Source organism: Naegleria lovaniensis (assembly GCF_003324165.1).
Source record: "Naegleria lovaniensis strain ATCC 30569 chromosome Unknown tig003, whole genome shotgun sequence".
NCBI classification, from domain to species: Eukaryota; Heterolobosea; class Eutetramitea; order Acrasida; family Naegleriidae; genus Naegleria; species Naegleria lovaniensis.
The window spans coordinates 22,925-43,202 of record NW_025407825.1 but is presented as its reverse complement, the minus strand read 5'-3'; the positions used below and the strand labels follow the sequence as shown (position 1 = coordinate 43,202).

Sequence of the window (20,278 nt, the reverse complement as noted above, 5' to 3'; positions counted from 1 at the left end):
GACATGTTTGACAAGTTGAGCTTTTTGAGATCTAAAAAAGTTAATTTTTAATTTTTACTTTTTATCTTGTTTTCTGAACCACTTTTGGGCATGTGAAGCGATTTGCGTCCTTCGTCTCGAAGGCACATACAAATCAGCAATTTTACTCCAATTCTTGCCACACTCTCGATAACCCTTCAGAAATTGTTCATGTTCTTCCTCAGTCCAAGGTCCTTCATTCACATTGACTTTTCTTGCTTTTGGTTTTCTACCACGATTTGATTTTCGTTTGGGAAGTTCATATTCTACAGTGAAAGAGGAATGGGATGGTTCAATGTTGGATGTCGTACAAGTGTGTTCATCATTTGGATCGTCTTGTGACGAGTATGATGATTCAGTAGTGGTTGTGCTGACATCATTTTCATGTTGGCTGCTGGCAGAAGAAGTGTCTTCTTGTTCCAGCGTTGTAATTGGAGGTGATGTTCGTCCCATCAATTGTGAATGACGTTTGGCAATTTTATGTACAGGAGGAAGAACAGCACCGAATGCTGACACGTCATGATGAGGAGGCGTCAAATGTTTCACATGTTGTTGATTGCAAAGAGATTCATAACTTTCTCGATTACGTTTTTTCAAAGGTTGAACAAAATAAGGAAGTGAAGATGAAAATTTTGATTTTGGACTCAAATTCTCTTGTTGAGAAGGTTCAAAAGATTCTTGATGACAGTGTAATGTATTTGTAGTTTGAAAAGAAAAGCCTTGATGTTGAGAGGATGGTTGGGTAATACGTGCAGGTTCTTCAGAAGGTTTGAACAGCCTTTCATCATTCATGACATTTCTCATGAAAGGACATGATGATGATTGAGAGGAAGTATTGAAACCAGTCGAGGAAGGAATTGAATGATGAAGAATATCAAGTTCATGATGAAAACTCTGAGTTGGAGGTTCTACACTCACCACGGGTTCCATCAAGTGTAATGAATGAATTCGGTTGGAATTCGTATGATCCTGGAGTAGAATATTGTAATACTCTCGATGATCCGAATGTTGAGGCTTTTTCATCATGATGAGCATGGAAGTCATGATGGTTTTTTAGAATGAACCAATGATGATCGGAATGTTGTGTTTCTCTTTTTTGAGAGCGCGTGTGTTTCTTCTGAATTTTTGTTATCATGAAGTCTCGAGCTGAGATGCTTTTTTGAAAATTAAATAAGGAAAAAAATATGAATTGTCCAAAAATGGGTCGTTAACAAAAGATGACCTGATATGGAATTTTTAAAATCCAATTAAGTGAACAAAATACTGTTTAAAACACATTTTGGCGATTTGACTGGATTTGAGTTCGAATCATTGTGGGTGACCTCTCTGGCAATGATACGAAAATGAAATGTTTCTATACAATTGTTCAAAAACAAACAAATGGCATTTTTCTTGTGACATTTCGAGTCCAAAAACAAAGGATCAAACCATTTAGCTTATTTAAATATTCATTCATGTTCAACGACGAACACCCAATTGATTTCATTGAAGATGAATTAAATGAAAGAAATTAAAAAAAAATGTCTAAAAAGCGAGTCAAGCTTTCGGAGCAAGAAGATGTCGTAACTCAGCAACAACGAGAAGAAAATGTTGAGGATTTAGAAGATGAAAATAATCATGAGGAACTGGATCAAGAAAACTATGAGGATCATATGGAAGAATCCATTCCCGAGGATCATGATACGTTTGTTCCCATTCATTTAAATCCGATAGAATTATTACAAGAAATGAATGACGATGATGGTGAGGACAACAATGAACAGCAGGAGCAGCAAACAATAATTGCGGACCAAGATGAGGAACTACACTCTGCAGGAACTGAAAATTCAAAAAAGAGAAAACGAAAGAAAAAGAAGCCATCTCAGAAATCTAATCAATCAAATCAACAAGCAAATATCAATGAGGAACATGATGAACAACATTATCAAAAAGCATTTTATATTGTGGATGAACAAACAGTAAAGAAAATTGGTTGGCAACCTCCCGAGAAGGAATGGCTTAAATCATTTTTCAGTCATGATTTAAAGAAGACCTCTGACAATGCTCAAGTTACTCCTCAAGAATCATCTGATCCCATGCAACACGATGAAGAAGAAAACTTGGACGATGAATTGGACAATGAAGCACAACGTTATTTATTGAATGTTCGATATGAAGCACAAAATTATTGTGCCAAGACAGTAGTAGCAACCAATATTGATTCTAAACAATTTGAGAAAAATCGGACAAGTATTAGAGATTTGGATTCATCACTGTATGGAGCTCTCCATTTATTTGATGCGTTTATGGGAACCAGTGACACCAATCAATCTCCAATTCTTATTACAAAACAATGGGAACATCAATTCTTAACAAATTTTACCAAGACGAGAGAACATGTTCAGCTTGAACTCGACAAGAAATTAAGATCAAAGGGCTCATCATCCAGTACCTCTCAAAAGTCTAATGAATTCTCCAAATGTCCTCGGCTCAATGGAAATTATGATGAGTGGAAAACGTATTGTCTCGGGGAGGAGAATGTTTATGTTTTATGGGAGCGAATGATCAACAAACAGGCACAACATAACAATCCAGAAACCATCAAAAAGAAGAAGAAAAATCGTAGAGGAAGAAAACGAGGAGGTACTCAAGCAAATAAGGTAACCACTGAAGCAACAGTCACTACCATCACAAGTGAGACCATGTCTGATTCGGGTGAGGGTGAGGAGGTGGATGAAAAACACGACCAAGAACAAGCAGCAGTTGACCTTTCAACGAGTGACATGACTACAGAACAACAACTGGAGAGCACTCGAGCAATGCCAACAACAACAACAACAGCGGAGAAACATACTCAACAGGGAGATTCAGCAACACCACCACAATGTTCACAGTCTTCTAACCAGGGTCACAGGCCCACTCAAAATTTGCTTCTCAGCTATTTGGACTATGTCACTACACATGCTCTATTCAACAAGATGATTCATTGGACAGTGAGTAATTTTCATAATAATTCCTTATTGCGACGAGTTCCAACTAAGGCTAGTTCCCTTTTCACACCATCCGATGAACATGAGGATGAAACCCATGAAGATCATGAAGAAACTCCTACACACGAAACGGGTGTTGCTTCCGAACAACAAAAGCAACAATGGATTACAGATTATTTACTTGTGCAAAGTAAGGAATCCAATAATGTGTTACGATGCGACTGGTTGTATCACTTGTTACTTGCCATTGATAAACCTCCAAATGACACGATTGGAGCGAACATGAATCAATTACTGGTTTGGATTCTCGAAAATTTCTCTCATTTTACGCCACAAGAGAAAGAAGAATTCACAAAAATTGTTCTCATTGTGATCAAATATTTTGGACAAGGAAATCCAAACATTATTACGTATAGTGACGATAACGTCAATGGTTCAAAGAAATCTCTCACTGTCTAGTGAAATTATTATGATTTAAAAAATATCAATGTTGAAAATTCCAATCGTTATAATTTAATATTTTGCTTAGATCAACTATTAGCATTTCTTCCAATTTTTCAAAAAGCCATGATCATCTTGTCTGTGGTCCACTTTGTAATGAAGCCGAAATAATTGCTGCACTGTCTAAATAGTTGCTGACACAATTTTGGAAGCAAACTTTATCATCTGCAGATAAATATTATTCAAAATAAACATAAAATTATTGAAGAATAAATTGAAAAATAAATAATATTCCACACAAAATTCAATCAACATGTTTCATCACTCTAAATACTAACTCTTGTTGAGACCTTTCGTATTTGGATTCGGAACACAACTCTCAAAACATTTCTTTGTCAAATCAATGATCTGTCGAGTAATTTGTGATTTCCAAACCAACTCGAGCTCTTTTCTCTGCTCTTCCGACATTTTTTCTTGTTTGCTTTATTTGTTCATTCTCGAATGCAACAGTGATAACAACAAATTAATTTCAATTTTATGGACATATATTTTCGAAACAATTTGAACATTCTGAAGAGAGAAAGGAAACAAAGAGCGGTGATTAGGAATGAAAGGATGATTCAAAGTTGGTTTGACGGGTTCACAGTAGCATGTTTGGAAGAATCATATATAATCTACACACAAGATTAGGGAAGGACAAAGAGGAAGGAAAGAAAACTGGAGTTTTTCAAGGATAACAATATTCAAAAGTAGTCCACTACAAAAGTCGGTCACATGCATTCCAAGCTGAGGTTACTTTTGTTGTGATGGTGGTGGTTGTAGTTGATGTTGCTGTTGTTGTTGTTCTGCTCGTTGTTTTTTCTCTATAACCACCCAATCCCATTCATAATCTAAAGCATACTTTTCTCGCACAAATAAATTAAGGAATAAGTTCCTCAGATACATGTAGTCTGGCTCCTGATAAAATTTGAGACCCCTAGTGTAATTGAGATATGTGGCAAATTCAATGGGTAAACCTTTGCAGAGCGAAACAATTCGAATATTTTTCTTCTTGTTATAAATATTGTTGTAGTGGTCTTCTTTCGTTTTTCCTGTTAATCCTTGCCATGGTAAAGTTCCTCTTAGAAAATATAACAAGACATAACCCAATGATTCCAAGTCATCTCGTCGTGATTGTTCATAACCCTTGTGATTGTTCAGACTTGCATAACGGGCCGTTCCTGTCAAATGTTTATCTTTCCGTAAAGGAATGTGACCCTTGTCACTCATGTACATTTTGGATAAACCAAAATCAATCATGTAAACTGTGTTGTCACTAGAGAGCGATGTTGATGAACTTGTCGAGTTGGATTTTCTACCCATTAAAAAGTTATCAGGTTTGATGTCTCGATGTACAAAGTTTCTTCGATGAGTAAATTCAATTCGTTGTATCATTTGATCCGCTAGCATGAGAACAGTTTTGAGAGAGAATTTGCGATTGCACTTTTTAAAGAGACTTTCCAGCGAAGGTCCCAATAGATCCATGACCATGATATTATAAGAGCCCTCAGATCCATACCAATAAACTCTCGGTATTCCTACAATTGGTGTTGAATTTGCTGATGTTGTTGTTAAATGGCTCGAGCTGCCATGAGATCCAAACAGATAATTGATAACTTTAGCTTCATAAATTAATTGTTGTTTTCCAGCCATGTTTTGTTGATTTCTTGTTGGCATTAATTCTAATTTAACGGCAAAGTATTCTTGTTGCTGTTGTTGTTGTTGTTGCTCTCCAGATGATGTTGACGACGATGAAGATGTGTTCGAGGATGTTGTAAAGGTTGCAAGGAAAACTTCTCCGAAAGCACCATTTCCAATCTTGCTCATAAGTCTATACTTTTGACCAATAACCAGTCCAACCGGATATGGTCCACTGCTACTTCCTGGGTTATTGGATGGAGATGTTTGTGGAGGAACAGTGAGTGTTTGTGGACTGTGGAGCGGATTTGTTGGTGAAAGTGGTGTACCTGTTGATCCATGATGATGGCCATTGTTTGCAATTTGAAGATGAAACGAATTATTGGCCAAGCTACCAGCACCTGCATTGATGATGGATTGGGATCGACCCTGTGATGTTGCTAACATGTTACCATTGCCTATAGAGTGGGCATTGCTTCGGCGATTTCCTAGAGTACCAATGAGCGAATGAGACGGCAAATATGTGATGGGTCATGATTCGTGGATGAAGCGAGGAGTTATTTAGCAATGCGAGGATGATTTGTTGTTGTCATTGACAATGGAATGTTGATGATGTTGTGTGGGCGTGAACACGTGATGAGAGGTGAGTACATGTGAGCATTTATCGTCATGATGAATTCAAATGGTTCATTGACGACATGAACATGACATCGAATTCGAACAAGTTTCGGTTCAATACAAATTCCCAAAGAACCCCAATGCCAAATGTCCATATTAATTATTTTGAAATAATTCATCAATGAATGACAACCATGATGAATAAATGAATAGTGGCCATAAACAATTATTTCATTATTCATGGATAAATATCATCATTCAGTGATTTGGTGATTGAAAGGATTCAAAGATCATCATCATAAAAATGTATATTTGTATATACGTTCATTATTTCATCATCATGATGAAACAACAACAACCACTTACCTGACCCATTTCCATCCTCAATAACAATTGGAAAAGCAGCAGACGAACCGGGCCTCGGATTTGTTCCTCCCACATTCATATTTGATGATGTAGCAGGATTGGTCGTTGCGGTGTTGGTTACCTGTTGATGTTTGTCCTGCTGTTGTTGCTTATGACTATTATTGCCCATACTAACTTCTTGTATTTAAATTTAAAAGTCTAGTATTGGTGTGTTGTAGGAATAAAGTCTATGGTTCACCGTGTACTTCGTTCTTTCGTTCGTTTGAAACAAAGGAATTTATATCAAATTATATAATGAATTCTTCTAATGATGATGGAGGCTGATGATGATCGGCACACAACAGGTCGTTCCTTTGGTCGGGTACACAGCTTTGAAAAAAAAGTGATACGTTGTGGCAGCTATATGGATGATGATGTTTTTTCAATTTGCTGATGAAAAATAAAATTGTTGTATTGATGCCAAATTTGGAGGTCTATTTCTTTTCTTCCGAGTTGCAACTCAGTTTTGGACAATCAATGGGCTGTTGTTGTTGTGAAAGGATTCCTTGATGATGAAAGAAAAAGGAGGGGGTGTTGAATGAATGAAAAGTGTGATTGGTATACTGTTTTTAAAATATTGTTGGCAATAGTTTTCGCTTAGTTTGTTTTTGGAATCTGGTTTTGTGAAAGTGACAAGTGGCAGAAGCGACAAGGAGCACTTGAAGCATCTCAAAACAGAACCAAGCGTTCAATGTATGGAAGTTGAAGATACGTTGAAAAAAAACCTTAGACAACTAATGTGTCACAAATTCATAGACGTTGTTGACAACCAATATCGTCAAAATAAAGAATTATTTAATATCTTTTCAAAACCAACATGCAAATAAAACTAAAGAGATGAAACTTATCAAAGTCATTCCATTTCTCATTCCCATTTTCACGCTTGACCCCATCGAAATCACTGCAGAGACATTTCTTGCAGGTTCTGGACGCGATGAAGGTCCAATAGGTTTTACAGAATTTGAAACCAATGGCTCAGTCACATTAAACAATTTAAATCCATGAATTCTCGATTCTGATCGATAGTAATACCATCCATTTTTCAAAATCACTCCATTGAATGGCAATACTTTCGAAGGAGGTGTCATGATTCGTTTCATTGCAAACGTATTTTCATCAATGAAATGAATTCCAGTGGATAATGTAATGTACACATCACGACCATTCGGATGTAATGCGAATGAGTGAGGTCCTTGTTCAACAAAGGCTCGATCCATAGGTTTCAAATGAATTAAGGAGCGATTGGCTGGATTAAACACAAAGAACATTCTCGAATCGGTGTAACCATAGATGAGACCCGTGGAGCTGACGCTAAACAATTCATAGTAATATCTAACGTTTGAAATTAGAGCTCCACGCCATGTCACATTCATCGAAGTCGTGTTGAAAATATACAATTCAGCAACGGGTGCAATGGGAACTCCTCCAGTTCCAGCAGCAATGGTCGTTCCACATAAAATCAAATCTTGAGAGTTTGGTATTACAGCCATACTGTGAGTAGAGTGATATTTCAATAATTGAGTATGATCTAATACGGTTGAATTTTGTGTGAGTCGATTCCAAATTAGGAGACCTCCTCCAGTATTACCGTATTCTGGGGTGCCACCCATGAAAACGAACTTCTTATTGGGATGAACCAAGACAACACTTGGACGAATGATGTGAGGCATGGCTGAAGTGAGAATGACTGGATTGGTGGAATTGACATTTCCTGCAATGGGATCAATCCATGGCTTGTTCAGATCATATTGAAGTAAACGACCATAAGGATACGTTCCAAACCAAACGTATGGGTCATATGGAAACGCCTGAACGACATTGGGTTGATCTACTGAATAGTAATTTTGGAAAATTCCATTCTTGGAGTTCATGGTGAAAAAGTTCATTGGAAAATTGGAACCACCGATCAAGGTGCTGAAATCTGGACTTGCTCGAATATCCATAATATTGGCGCCACGACACGTGTATTGGAAAGACAAGGTTGTGAGGGTGTTATTCTTTTCTCGAATAGTGAATTGTCGATTTTCTTCATCAAATGTAATTAATCGTCTCAATGATGGAAAATAAGGATAGAAAAAGTCCTATCCCAAATTCATTCCATGAACACCAAATTCAATTTCAAACACAGCACCATTTCAAATCATTCACAATATCATTCGAATCATTATTTCAACAAATTGTAAAAAGACTTACCTGACTTCCTGTAATATATTTCATCTCGACCTTTGGGTGAGAAACAATCACACTCGAATTTCCTTTATACAATCGATACACTGGAGTAGCGTGAACATTGGCAGCATAGACAGCTCCATCCACATCTCGATACAAGACTGGCATTCCATCGACACGTTCATGTTCTGGAATGAGTGGATTTGCTTTTGAAGTATTTGGATTGAATGCAATAATTTGACTCAATGTGTAACCAACAGCAAAATAGAGATAACCTTGATCGTCAAATGCTAATGATCGTTGATACATGGGCCATGATTGATTATATACATAACCATAATCTGTTAAGACTCGAGTATTGGGATTGAATGAAACGAGACCGCTCTTGGGATATGTGACTGACCAAACGTTTCCTTGATTATCCAAAGTCATTCTCATGGCTGTTCCAGGCAAGGTTTTTCCAATGAATGAAAATGCAACCGTTTTGGCATCAAATTGAAAGAAATGTCCTCCGAAATGAAAATAATAATATTGACCGTCGAAAGACAATAATGAAGCATAGACGGCATCTCCTGTAGTGATGGCTTGATTGGGAAAATCCAATCGGGTCGTGTTGCCATTCTCTGAGTTCACAACCAAAAGTGCAAACATGTAAGAGCTAAATTCCATCATGAGTGCGAGAATGCATTCGTATTGCGGATTAGGAGCTTGACCGCACACGGTTACAACCACTCCACGCGTATTGCCCTTGTCGACAGCAACGCCCATGTCGTAGACACCAGTCGTTGCGTTCAAAAGAGTCACCGGATAGGCATGTGTGAAGGAAAAATTCAATTCATTGAAGGAGGAGGACGAGGTAAAGAGGAGAAGAAGGAGAATGACAACAGTGACTGAGAAGGTAGTGCGTGTCATGCTGTTGTTGCTGTTTTTTGAGAATGGCACCTTGTGGCTGCCATTTTGTTAGAATTTGCAGAGCTCACGTCATCAATCATTTGGTGAAAATAGTAAGATGTTGCGTCGCATTGAAACACCTCGTGCTGGAGTGTTCGAAGGAATTCGTGGGCGAGTTCCTTTTGTCTTGTCTGAAATCTCTAGCTCTCTTCGCCGTCAGAACAACAGAAGTTTACGATAGACTGTACGTGCTTGGCCAATTCTGTTGATTGATTACTTAAAAATACGTCTCGTTTTGAAAGAAAGCTCGAAACGTTACATTCCATGAATGGAATAGCTCCCAATAAGTCCTTTCTCCTTACTGGCCTTGTTGTTGTAAGTACAAGATGTCAATAAATTGTGACTTGAACGATCGTTCATTGGCAATCTTTGAAGCTATCAAAAGGTAATGGATGCATTCACAGCCAAAAACAATGCCTAACGACAATAATAGAGCCAACCAATTGAACCCAAATAACCCTGCTTACCACTCATCAAGAGGAGACAGCTCGTATTTTTCATCCAAACAGTCAAACGACAATAACAGAGCCAATCAACTCAATCCAAACAATTCTGCCTACCACTCTTCAAGAGGTTCACAAAGAAAATAATAATTGTAACTACCAGTTGGTTTCAATGTTGAAAAAGACGTTTTAGCAATAAATTGCTGTCCAATATATAATTGATTGAAAAATTGCAGGAAGTACTATGATTAACGCTCATGGTGAACGAGATGAGTGAGATGTATGCACATTCACCTATTGTGCCTTGCCAACGTTATCCAGCATAACATTACTTCCTACCCAACGTCCATTCTGATCCTTATGGAAAGCTGTACCCACTCCAACAGCAGAGCCATCCTTAAAGTTGGCAACGAGAGCGAATTGTGGTGTGATCAACAAACCAAAACCATCCTTCCTCATTTCCCTTACTTGACCAAAATAATAGGTTTTTCTAGAGCTTAATTCTGCGCATCTTCTTTGGCGATGATGTTCCTGTTTGCGCAGTGCTGTTAGTGCTGCATAGCCGAATGCGGCACCTGTCAAGTGTGCTGATGGAGTTCCATAATATTAAAAATTGTTAAAAGAATGTCATCCATTCAAACATGAATCACAGTTGTACATTCAACTGATCTCAAACCTCAATGACTTACCTCCAGTATCTAATTTTACACGTCTCGAATATATATTGAATAAAATTTCTCCAATGAAATACGCTGGCAAGAAATATTGTGGATTAAATCCTCCAAAGCTGTCAGGCAAGAAAATTAAATTGATTTTTGCCTTTTCCAATGAAATAATATTCAATCCTGCAAACATCACTGCAAAAATGGCACCAGAGGCTCCAACACTTGCTTGATAATAATTTTTGGTTACAAGTTTGAGTAAAATACTACCAACACTTGCACAAGCACCAGCTCCAAAATAGAAGGCTAGAAATGCCTCAGGTGACAATGACTCATACAATAAATGTCCCATATTATACAATGCTAGCATGTTGAAACTAAGATGAGCAAGTCCACTATGAACGAAGGTACAAGTTATCAGGGTGTGAATTCTTCGTCTCAATAAATTATTCACAGAGCATGTCATGTGTCTAGTATAAACTCTAGCAAATGCTGGGCTCAATCTCAATTGTTTGAAAATAAAGTGAGTGGCAACATTCGCTGCAATGATTGCATACAAGATTGGGTATCGTCTCACATCCTTCTCAATCTCATCAAAGGCATTGTCATTGGGTTCATTAAGAATTGGGCCTTTCTTGAGAAGTGGTGTTTCTACACCTCGTACATCTTTTACCTTTTGAGTATTTCCTTTTTTTGCTTTTTCTTGCTCTATTGATTGCATATACTGAGATAATGCTTGTTGAACAAGAATGTTAATGGGACCTTGTACATGTTCATGAAATTTCTTATCAAATCCAATAGTGCATGCGACAAGTAAAGTAAAAACAGCTGGAAATGCCAAAGCCATCCACAAGAGTCTTCTCCGATGTTCACTTCTTCCTTTGTGAGAATTAAATTCATAGAAATTTTGATGCATCTCTTCTTGAAGATACAGTCTTCTCATTTCATCGAAAAAGTCTTGAGCAGGATCATCACTTGATTCCCTGGGCTGGTGAATGCTGTAATTTCTCTTTTGAGTGTGTTCCATCGTTCTTTCATGAATGGGGTAAGAATGATTGAATTTTTGGATGGAAGAATATTGCTGATCATCGGAAACTGAATTCCAATGTTTATGAATATTATTTGGTTTTGACCATGAATTTTCAACGATGAATTTGGACCGTAGACTTGAGAATGAACGAATCACGGTGGTGCTGCTGAGCAATCCATTCAATGTTGAATTGATTGTTGATCTTGTTCTTGTTCTTAGCAGTGAGGAAGAGGACGCTAAAATAGAGTGTTGGCAACGAAGCATTTTTTGTTCTGTAACAAGCTCCAATGCGATCATGTCTGGACAGTGCAACTCAACAAAGTCAAAATTAGAAGTTTCTTTATAAGAAAAACATTTGCTTACATTTGGGTAACAGATGGTTTGTAACAACAAGTATAAGATAGAAACTTCTTTTTTGAGTTTCGTTACCATTGACAATGTGACTTCATTCAATTACTTTTTAAAAGGTAGTCTGTGCAATACAAGCCAGCTTCCCATTCTTTGCCACGTCAATTAGAGTGATGAATAAACAGTAACAATGCCATCTATGCTTGTTTTACACCCAAAATGTTGCATACGTTTTCCTATTGTTAGAGGTTGTCATTTCAAAAGCTCTATTTGGCAACGGGTATTAACGTTTCTTTATTTCCCAATGGTTTGCTTAATGGCAAAATGGTACATGCATACACAAAAGGAAATAGTAAATCTTGAACAGAGCAGGTCTTGCTACTCAATTCAAAATACTGGACTCGACAAGTGTGCAAAGTTTTCTCAGTGCTACATGTAATCGTTTCCAAGAAGATAACAATTTCTTCTCTTGTGACATTGTGTGAAAGATCAGATTTCAGTCCCAGTAGTATTAAACATGAATCCTCTGATTCCAAATATTCACACAGATTTTCAACTCTATTTTGTGTTTTCCAATCCTCATACATTGTCATGATATTGTTGAACGATGAATGGTCATTGAGATCAAAGCAATAGAAATAACCTTTAGGTTCTCTGAAATGGTAGGTAATGATATTTTTAAAACTTGCTTCTCCCATATCCCACAATTGTATAGTATATTGTTCGTCCTCTTTGGCATTAGATAGATGTTTCATGCGAAGCTCAGTACCAATGGTTTTGGTATAGGTATCTCGGAACGGAATGTTTTGGCAAGCCCTGTCAACAAGAGCACTTTTTCCGCACCTTGATGGCCCAATAAGCATACACTTGACAACAATTGGAGGCCCTTTCTTACTTTTCTCTGACAAATTTTGAAATACATTCACAATTTTCGGTTTAAATTCATTGAGAAAAAACAGAAAATTCTTTCGATGATTGTTTTCATATCGCTGTGGTAAGTACAACATGGTACACAGATCCGAATTATTGTTCCACAATTGTGGAAACTCGATCCAATAATTATAAAAGTTTTTTGAAACTCTTCCAAGTTGCAGCACACATTTCATTGGTAAAAATTTTAAAATATTAATCATAATTTCATCAGGTAAATATTCTTCCAAAATGCTCAAATTCTTGAAATTATACACTTTTTCTTTATCGGGAACTTTTAATTTTTCATTATCATGACTCGTTGAATAAACTAATGGATAATCTGTCGGAAATAAATCATGGATTATCTTTTTTGAAGCCGAAGTTTGAGGAGGAATGTTGGCGGTATCATATGACATTCCTATGAGAGGGGCAGAATGTGGAGGTGGTTGATGCAACTTGGCTGATCCAAAATTGCCCATATTTTTTTGTTGATGAAATATCCACAATTACCACATAATCAACAAGTAAGACCAACACCAACGATCCATAGCTTTTCCTAACATCAGGTCACAAGTGCTGTTCATGAATAGCATTGTCCCTATGCATTCAAAATTTCATTACATTCTTCAAAATTTTACATTTCAGTCAATTCAGACGATGAAAAAGATTGTTGGGTCGATGAATTGAAAGAAGCTACATATTCACAAACAAATTTGGATTACAACAAGTATGGTTGGTAGACCAAACAAGGAGGTTCCTTCAAGTCATGGAAAGAACGTTTCTGTGTGATGGGAACTTCTTTGTATTATTTCGTAGATCCTCAATGATTATGTCAGTTTGAATTCAAATGATTAGACACTTGACAGCACAAGAAACTTTTTCTGAAAATCAAAAAGATAACGTCATTACGATTTATACCAGTCAACGTTCTTGGTATTTCTTTGCGGATACCATTCAGGTGAGTGTGTGTGAATAGAATTAGAACTTGCTATGAATTTTATGTGAATTATTAATGTCACTTGTCCATTGCGTAAATTTCATAAATTAATTTGTGGCATTGTCGAATTTCAATTTGTTGTTCCATTACAAATGAATAAGGTTTCTTCCTAACCAGCATTTCACAAAAGCTGACTGAATCGTTGACATTGGACAGCAGTACAGAAGGATAGACTGGTAACCCAACGTTGTTGATTGTATGGGATTTATTACAATGCACCTTTCGAATAGTTAATTGTCGTGTGTCACAATTCATTTCCAATTCCAATACAGTACCCTTTGTGAATTCCATTCCCTTCATGTTGTTCATTCATATTCCATGTATCACTATTAGAGCACAATAAAAAGGAAATTTTTGTACTTTTATCGGTTTTGATTGTCCCGACTCCTTTTTATTGTGCTTGATGACACAAGTTCTTGTGTGGACACTCCAACACCAATGCAACCAGCCAAACGGTCAATTTTGACTTGCCATTGATACGATCAATTGTCCATCTTGGTATTATTAAAAACAAAGTGATCATCAAAATCGCCCCTAATTTTGACGATCTTGACTGCAGTGTTGTGAATAGAAACTGTAGTCATGGACTCATCATAAAACCATTCATTGGATCTTTCTTGTAAGGTATTTGATACTACAGCACCCACGGATAAGTCAAGTGCTCCATATTTTTCAATTTGTTGTTTCAATTCATTCAATTTCTTCTCATCCTTCTTCCATTTCATTTCATGTAATTGTTGAATGGATTCAAATTTAAATTCTGAAACCATCTTTTCAAAATCTTTCAGAATAACTATCAGAGAATGAATCTTGTTGCTGGTAGTGACCAATTGTGTTGATAACATTAATCCCATGGAATGATTTCCAATGATTTGGTTTTGAAATAGAACAAAACTGAAGCCTTAATAAACTCATCTTTTGTTACCCCCTGATTAAATAAATCTGTTGAAAGTATACGACTTGCAGCACTAAAAATTGCCTCATAACCAGTTTTCTTTCTCGCCAACAACAGCTTCGGATACAAAGGTAATGATTGAACCAATGTAAATGCCAGCATCCATGACCGTCCATATTCAGCGATGTGATGAATCCTATCAATTGTAGACAAGTAATCTAATGTAACTTGTTTTTCTTCATCAGTATAAGAAGAATCAAAACCAAGCGTGTATAGAATAAAAAATGGGTCTTCGCTCAGTATTTCTATCATACTTTCTAAGTTTGGATTACTACCGGCTTCTTCTATCCATTTAAAACCCTTCATAGGAGTCACTTCCTGTGACATATATTCGCATTCTGGAGAATATTTTTTTTCAAGAAATTTGGAGTAGAGGGCTATTCGCTTCAAGGGATCATATGTGGGTATGAAACAATAGGACAAAGCTTCTTCAAAGCCTCTGAATTTGTTCTGCAAAGTTACTACATTAAATCCATCAAGACCAATATAAAATTCAGCAACTAATTTCTGTACAAAACGGTTATCCTTGTTTGTTTTCAACGAAACATCAAATATTTTCCGTTTTTTAGCAGGGAATGATGTTTGCATCATATCCATAGAGGGTTCTAATGTTAGTTCATATGTAGTAAATGAAAAGGTTTCATTCTCGACAATGAATTCATGATGGTTCACTTTGTGATCAACAATTTTAATTCTATTAACTGCGAACAAATTGAATTGTGGCTGTGGTTTTGGAGGGTATTCAACGATACATGTTGGTCTTTTTTCGGTCTTGTTTTTAGACAATTTTCTGAAAGAGATTTCAAATCTATCAATCACCTCATTATTTGTCGGAAAGATTGCCCTAATCCTCCACGTATTAGCAAAATCAATCAAAGGCACAACCACAATTTGATTGATATTAAAACAAAGCGAACAAGAAGGATCGGTTTCTAATCTCAATAAAGCACCAGAAGCCATTTTTTTTGTGTGATGATTTGTTGTGTGATGACGTTTGACGAATTCTGGTTCAAGTGAAGGTGGCGTGTGTTGCAAGAGATGCAAAACAAGAGTCTCTTCATGAACTGTGAGCAAGACAAATATTTATTATTTATTGGAATCTTTAACACTGTTTGTTGTTCGAAGATTTTCCACAATCAACTTTCTGAATAAGGGACATTGAGCAGCAAGAATCAACCTGTGAGAAGGAGGTACTTCTGTCTCACATGATGATTTAAAGCTCTTGTTTTTCTGCAGCCTGTGATCTCTCTTCCAGTAACCAATAATCCAGACCTTTTTACTTACATCATTCGGTTCTATAATCTGCAGAATATTTATAACCTTTTGGCAGGAAATTCCACTGAAAAAGAACGACTGAGAGCAGACATGTTGGAGTGTTCAAAAATTCAAAGTTCACCTGGTCTTTCAGTAGAGGTTGCACTGGCTCTTCTAATTTCATCACTTGATATTGTTTCAGGTAGGTCTTTATAAAAGAGCGGTGATTGATTTTTCAAGTAAGTGGTTGATTAATGTACACAGCACCCACACAGCTTGATGAACCTCACAACCAACTTCGCAAGCACGTTGTTCAGGACTTTGATGAGGTTAGATAAGCGCTTACGGTCAGACCTATTAATATTATTTAACCCAATATTACTAATCATAGATATTTCAAAAAGCAATAATAAACCATCCTTGCTTTATTTTCGCAATCTGTTCATTGATGGACTTGACACGTTCCATTTACAGCAGTTGCTCAAAACAAGCAGGTAACCTGTTAATATTTGAAGTATACTTTCCCACTTTACTGTTAACAACCCTACTTTGTTTGCAACATGTTGTGTCTGATTTGCTATTGATCTAAAAATTCCATGATCTTTTCCATTGTTTTTCTAAGTTGAGGTGAATAATAAAAGAATAATGGATAGCCATGAATATGGCCATTTTCAGCAATCACTTGCATGTGAGGATGTTTACCGTTCTTCAACGTTTGTACCATCTTGACATTGTCAGCTGTACCCTCCTCGTGATTACTGTAAACTACAAGTAATTTGGTTTGGCTAAAGGAAGAAATGACAGTGCTGTCAAAATTAATTGGAGAAAATGAAGGCTTCTCAGTTACATAGAGTCCTTGAATTAGCTCCACATTATTCTTGCTCACTAGAATGGTATTTTCTTCATCATAATTTTCTCCCAATGTCTTGCCACTCAAATCAAAGTAGCCAGAGACCATTGCAACTGCATGAGGAAGTTGTCCCTGTGCAGTGGCTCCAATCTTGGCCAACAAATTCATCACTAACGCTGGTCCAAAAGAGTCTCCCATGATGACAATATTTTGAGGTTTAAATTGGCGCTCGTTCAATAACCACTGATAAGCATTGTAGCAGTCTTCGAGTTGATCCTCAAAATTTGCTGCATACACATCTCGCATCTTCTTTTCATTTTCATCCAAACCAAGCAAACGATAATTCACAGACAACATGTACTTGATGGAATGAGTATATCTTGCATCGTTTAAAAACTCAACAACAGCACGTGCTTGCAATCCAGCTGCCAAACCTCCATAACCTCCACCTCCATGAATGTAAAACAATACTTTGGGTTCCTTACTCTTGTCCAAGTTGAAATCTTTCATTTGAACAAAAATTGATTTTCTCAAGCTTTCAATCTCTTCAATACTCTCACAATTTCTTCCGGCCAAGATGGGTGGATACAAGGCTTGATGTTCCATTGATTTTCTCAACCCATACTTGTCCAATTTTAATTGAGATTGTCCAGCAAAAGCCACTAAACTGTTCAAAGATTTAGCCTCAAGATCCAAATCCTTCCAGATGGGTCTCATCACGCTTCCCATCATGGGTACACTCTCCGTATAGTTGAGTCTTTTCTTTTCTTGCACAGTCATTTCTTGCAATCGTCCCAAATACTTGTTCCGAGCAATGATTGTATTCAATAAACTTCTAAAAATCATAACAGGAAGAGTGAGATGTCTGTTCCAATAAATCTGTAATGCAATTCCGACACCGGGAATGAGGGCGGAGAGAAGAAGGAGTTGTTTGAACATTTTTTTGAGGTCAACAACTTGTGTTTCGTAAAACTGGTCAGTGCTATTTCAAGTCATTCAGCAACAATCATTTTGATTAGCGGAATTAGTGCAAGGAGAGTGATCATCAAATTGATTGAAAAAACAAATTCAATAATTTTCATTTTTACAATCGTACAATGTCAGACATAACATGCAAGTCGACTTCCATTTGCTGTTCACTTTCAGCAGAAGGTCGATCCTATGTTTCAAATATCAACAGTTTAAGGCCTGTCTCAATGGCACACTTTTGGAGTTGAGAAGAAATGGGGTTTGTTCAAAATTGTACACGCATAAGCAAAAGGAAATATCAAATCTTGTAATGAATCCTTCTTTGTGCTCAATTCAAAATATTGAATTCGGTGATGGTGTAAATACTTGTCAGTACTGATTCCAATAACGGTTTCAAGAAAGTTGAAAATTTCATCTTGTGTGACCATGTGTGGAAGGTCAGATTTCAGACCTAGTAGTATCAGGCATGCATCATTCGATTCCAAATATTCGTAAACTTTTTCAATCCCATTGTGTGACTTCCAATCCTCAAATATCGAACGGGCAGTTTCAAAGGATGAATGATCACTGAGATCAAAGCAATAGTAAAAACCTTTGGCGCCTTTAAAAAAGCTCATAATGAAGGATCTAAATCTTACATCTCCTGCCGTATCCCATACTTGTACACCATATCGTTCTTCCTCTGAGAGTTGTAAAAATTTACTTCGAAACTCAACTCCAATGGTACTCACATAGTTATCTTCATAGGGAATATCTTTGAAAACTCGGTCAGCAAGAACACTTTTGCCACACTTTTGAGAGCCAACAAGTACGAATTTTACCACAAATGGTGCACCGTTATTGGATGACTTGTACTGGAATGCATTGACAATTTTCGGTTTAAATTCATTGTGAAAAAACAGCAAATTCTTTCGATGATTGTTTTCATATCGCTGTGGTAAGTACAACATGGTACACAGATCCGAATTATTGTTCCACAATTGTGGAAACTCGATCCAATAATTATAAAAGTTTTTCGAAACTCTTCCAAGCTTCAGCACACATTTCATTGGTAAATATTGTAAAATATAAATTATAATTTCATCAGGTAAATATTCTTCCAAAATACTCAAATTCTTGAAATTATATACTTTTTCTTTGTCGGGAACTTTCAATTTTTCATCGTCATGATTTAGTGTTGAGAAAACCAGCAAATAATTCGGAAACAAATTGCAAATTATTTTGTCTGAACCATCACTCATACAAGTACTTTCTTTCGTTGATGGTTGGGCGTGAGTCTTTGTTGTTGAATTGCCCATTTTTTTTTTGTAACTGATGTTCCTTCATGATCTCAAATTCAATCTCACTGCAAAATTTTAAGGATGTCACACTCTTTTGCAACTCAAATAAAATTCAGAGAACAACTGAACTCATCTCAATGAAATGATTACACACCAACAAACAATACGAGAATATTCATCCAATGGTCACAAGAGATCATCTCTGATTGGCAATCAAAATGAACCTGTTCTCAACGGACCTTTCTGTAATGACACGATTTTCGAAATTCTTCACTTTTTGGATTCTAAATTCATCCTCGGAGTGAGTTTGAAAATTTCAAAACAATGGAGACGAGTATCCTTTCAAATTCCATTGAGTTTGCTGTTCCGTAACGACCTTCGTTCCCATCAAGTCGTTCCAAAATTGATCGAATTCATGTCACAAAATGAAAATAATTTTCAAAATTTAACTTCTTTTCATTGGATGGACAACAACAAGATCTTGGACGAGCAAGTTGTGAAATCGTTGGTTCAAAGTGCATGTTTGAAAAATTTAACGAATTTGACATTGAGTGGTCGTATGGGCTCTGAAGGTGTCCATTCCATTGCCAAGAGTGAACATTTGCAAAAGATCATGTTTTTGAATTTGAGTGACAACCGAATGGGTGATTTAGGTGCTCTTTACATTGCGAACAGTGAACATTTGAATCATTTAACTTGTTTGAATTTGGAAGAAAATAATATTGAACGTGAAGGACTTGAAACTATTGTGAATAGTGAACATTTGAACACGTTAGCAATGTTGAAATTAAGATTCAATGTGATTGGTCCAGAAGATACCAAAATCATCGCCAATAAGAATTTGACATTATTGGATTTAAGCTTCAACAAGATTGGCCCTCTCGGTGTGGAATCTCTTGCTAGGAGCAGCAATATGAAACATTTGACGTCCTTGAGCTTGAGCTCGTGTTTCATTGGTCGTGAAGGTGCCAAATATATTGCCACAAGTGAATATTTAAAGAATTTAATTTCGTTGAATTTGAATGGTAACCATATAGGTTCAGAAGGCATTCGATACCTCTCGTTGAGTGAAAATTCGAAACAATTAACACACTTAGACTTATCTTTCAATTACCTTGGAGAGTTGGGTGCTTTTCATATGGCTTCGAGTTGCAATTGGAAAAATTTAACATCACTCGATTTGACAGGTAACGCGCTTTCAAATGTATTTCCAATAGTGAAAAATTGAAGAATTTAAAGTCATTGGATTTGAGTACCAATAGGATTAGCTCGGAAGGCGTAAAGTTGATTACGGGCTCGAGCAGCCTTTTGAAGAATTTGACCTCGCTTA

At 36.7% G+C, this 20,278-nt stretch overlaps 12 protein-coding genes across 12 annotated transcripts; 2 read left to right on the top strand and 10 right to left on the bottom strand.

The window, feature by feature from the left end:
- Window positions 1-54: 54 nt before the first annotated feature.
- Window positions 55-1,062, bottom strand: C9374_009441 (uncharacterized protein; the record flags this gene model as incomplete). The annotated part of the gene is made up of 1 exon (XM_044699629.1): window positions 55-1,062. One exon carries the CDS (start codon window positions 1,060-1,062, stop codon window positions 55-57), a length of 1,008 nt encoding a protein of 335 aa, XP_044554758.1.
- Window positions 1,063-1,538: 476 nt separating this feature from the next.
- Window positions 1,539-3,446, top strand: C9374_009440 (uncharacterized protein; the record flags this gene model as incomplete). The annotated part of the gene is made up of 1 exon (XM_044699628.1): window positions 1,539-3,446. One exon carries the CDS (start codon window positions 1,539-1,541, stop codon window positions 3,444-3,446), a length of 1,908 nt encoding a protein of 635 aa, XP_044554757.1.
- Window positions 3,447-3,558: 112 nt separating this feature from the next.
- Window positions 3,559-3,896, bottom strand: C9374_009439 (uncharacterized protein; the record flags this gene model as incomplete). The annotated part of the gene is made up of 2 exons (XM_044699626.1): window positions 3,559-3,653; window positions 3,767-3,896. The coding sequence occupies 2 exons, from the start codon at window positions 3,894-3,896 to the stop codon at window positions 3,559-3,561; spliced, it is 225 nt and encodes a 74-aa protein (XP_044554756.1).
- Window positions 3,897-4,220: 324 nt separating this feature from the next.
- On the bottom strand, window positions 4,221-6,258 carry C9374_009438 (uncharacterized protein; the record flags this gene model as incomplete). The annotated part of the gene is made up of 2 exons (XM_044699625.1): window positions 4,221-5,593; window positions 6,090-6,258. 2 exons carry the CDS (start codon window positions 6,256-6,258, stop codon window positions 4,221-4,223), a joined length of 1,542 nt encoding a protein of 513 aa, XP_044554755.1.
- A 676-nt stretch (window positions 6,259-6,934) lies between these two features.
- Window positions 6,935-9,209, bottom strand: C9374_009437 (uncharacterized protein; the record flags this gene model as incomplete). Its single annotated transcript, XM_044699624.1, has 2 exons — window positions 6,935-8,209; window positions 8,322-9,209. The coding sequence occupies 2 exons, from the start codon at window positions 9,207-9,209 to the stop codon at window positions 6,935-6,937; spliced, it is 2,163 nt and encodes a 720-aa protein (XP_044554754.1).
- A 776-nt stretch (window positions 9,210-9,985) lies between these two features.
- C9374_009436 (uncharacterized protein) lies at window positions 9,986-11,647 on the bottom strand (the record flags this gene model as incomplete). Its single annotated transcript, XM_044699623.1, has 2 exons — window positions 9,986-10,278; window positions 10,381-11,647. The coding sequence occupies 2 exons, from the start codon at window positions 11,645-11,647 to the stop codon at window positions 9,986-9,988; spliced, it is 1,560 nt and encodes a 519-aa protein (XP_044554753.1).
- Window positions 11,648-11,997: 350 nt separating this feature from the next.
- C9374_009435 (uncharacterized protein) lies at window positions 11,998-13,122 on the bottom strand (the record flags this gene model as incomplete). The annotated part of the gene is made up of 1 exon (XM_044699622.1): window positions 11,998-13,122. One exon carries the CDS (start codon window positions 13,120-13,122, stop codon window positions 11,998-12,000), a length of 1,125 nt encoding a protein of 374 aa, XP_044554752.1.
- Window positions 13,123-14,122: 1,000 nt separating this feature from the next.
- On the bottom strand, window positions 14,123-14,410 carry C9374_009434 (uncharacterized protein; the record flags this gene model as incomplete). The annotated part of the gene is made up of 1 exon (XM_044699621.1): window positions 14,123-14,410. The coding sequence occupies one exon, from the start codon at window positions 14,408-14,410 to the stop codon at window positions 14,123-14,125; it is 288 nt and encodes a 95-aa protein (XP_044554751.1).
- Window positions 14,411-14,484: 74 nt separating this feature from the next.
- Window positions 14,485-15,555, bottom strand: C9374_009433 (uncharacterized protein; the record flags this gene model as incomplete). Its single annotated transcript, XM_044699620.1, has 1 exon — window positions 14,485-15,555. One exon carries the CDS (start codon window positions 15,553-15,555, stop codon window positions 14,485-14,487), a length of 1,071 nt encoding a protein of 356 aa, XP_044554750.1.
- Window positions 15,556-16,426: 871 nt separating this feature from the next.
- C9374_009432 (uncharacterized protein) lies at window positions 16,427-17,638 on the bottom strand (the record flags this gene model as incomplete). The annotated part of the gene is made up of 1 exon (XM_044699619.1): window positions 16,427-17,638. One exon carries the CDS (start codon window positions 17,636-17,638, stop codon window positions 16,427-16,429), a length of 1,212 nt encoding a protein of 403 aa, XP_044554749.1.
- Window positions 17,639-17,892: 254 nt separating this feature from the next.
- Window positions 17,893-18,966, bottom strand: C9374_009431 (uncharacterized protein; the record flags this gene model as incomplete). The annotated part of the gene is made up of 1 exon (XM_044699618.1): window positions 17,893-18,966. One exon carries the CDS (start codon window positions 18,964-18,966, stop codon window positions 17,893-17,895), a length of 1,074 nt encoding a protein of 357 aa, XP_044554748.1.
- Window positions 18,967-19,090: 124 nt separating this feature from the next.
- On the top strand, window positions 19,091-20,176 carry C9374_009430 (uncharacterized protein; the record flags this gene model as incomplete). Its single annotated transcript, XM_044699617.1, has 1 exon — window positions 19,091-20,176. One exon carries the CDS (start codon window positions 19,091-19,093, stop codon window positions 20,174-20,176), a length of 1,086 nt encoding a protein of 361 aa, XP_044554747.1.
- Window positions 20,177-20,278: the final 102 nt, after the last annotated feature.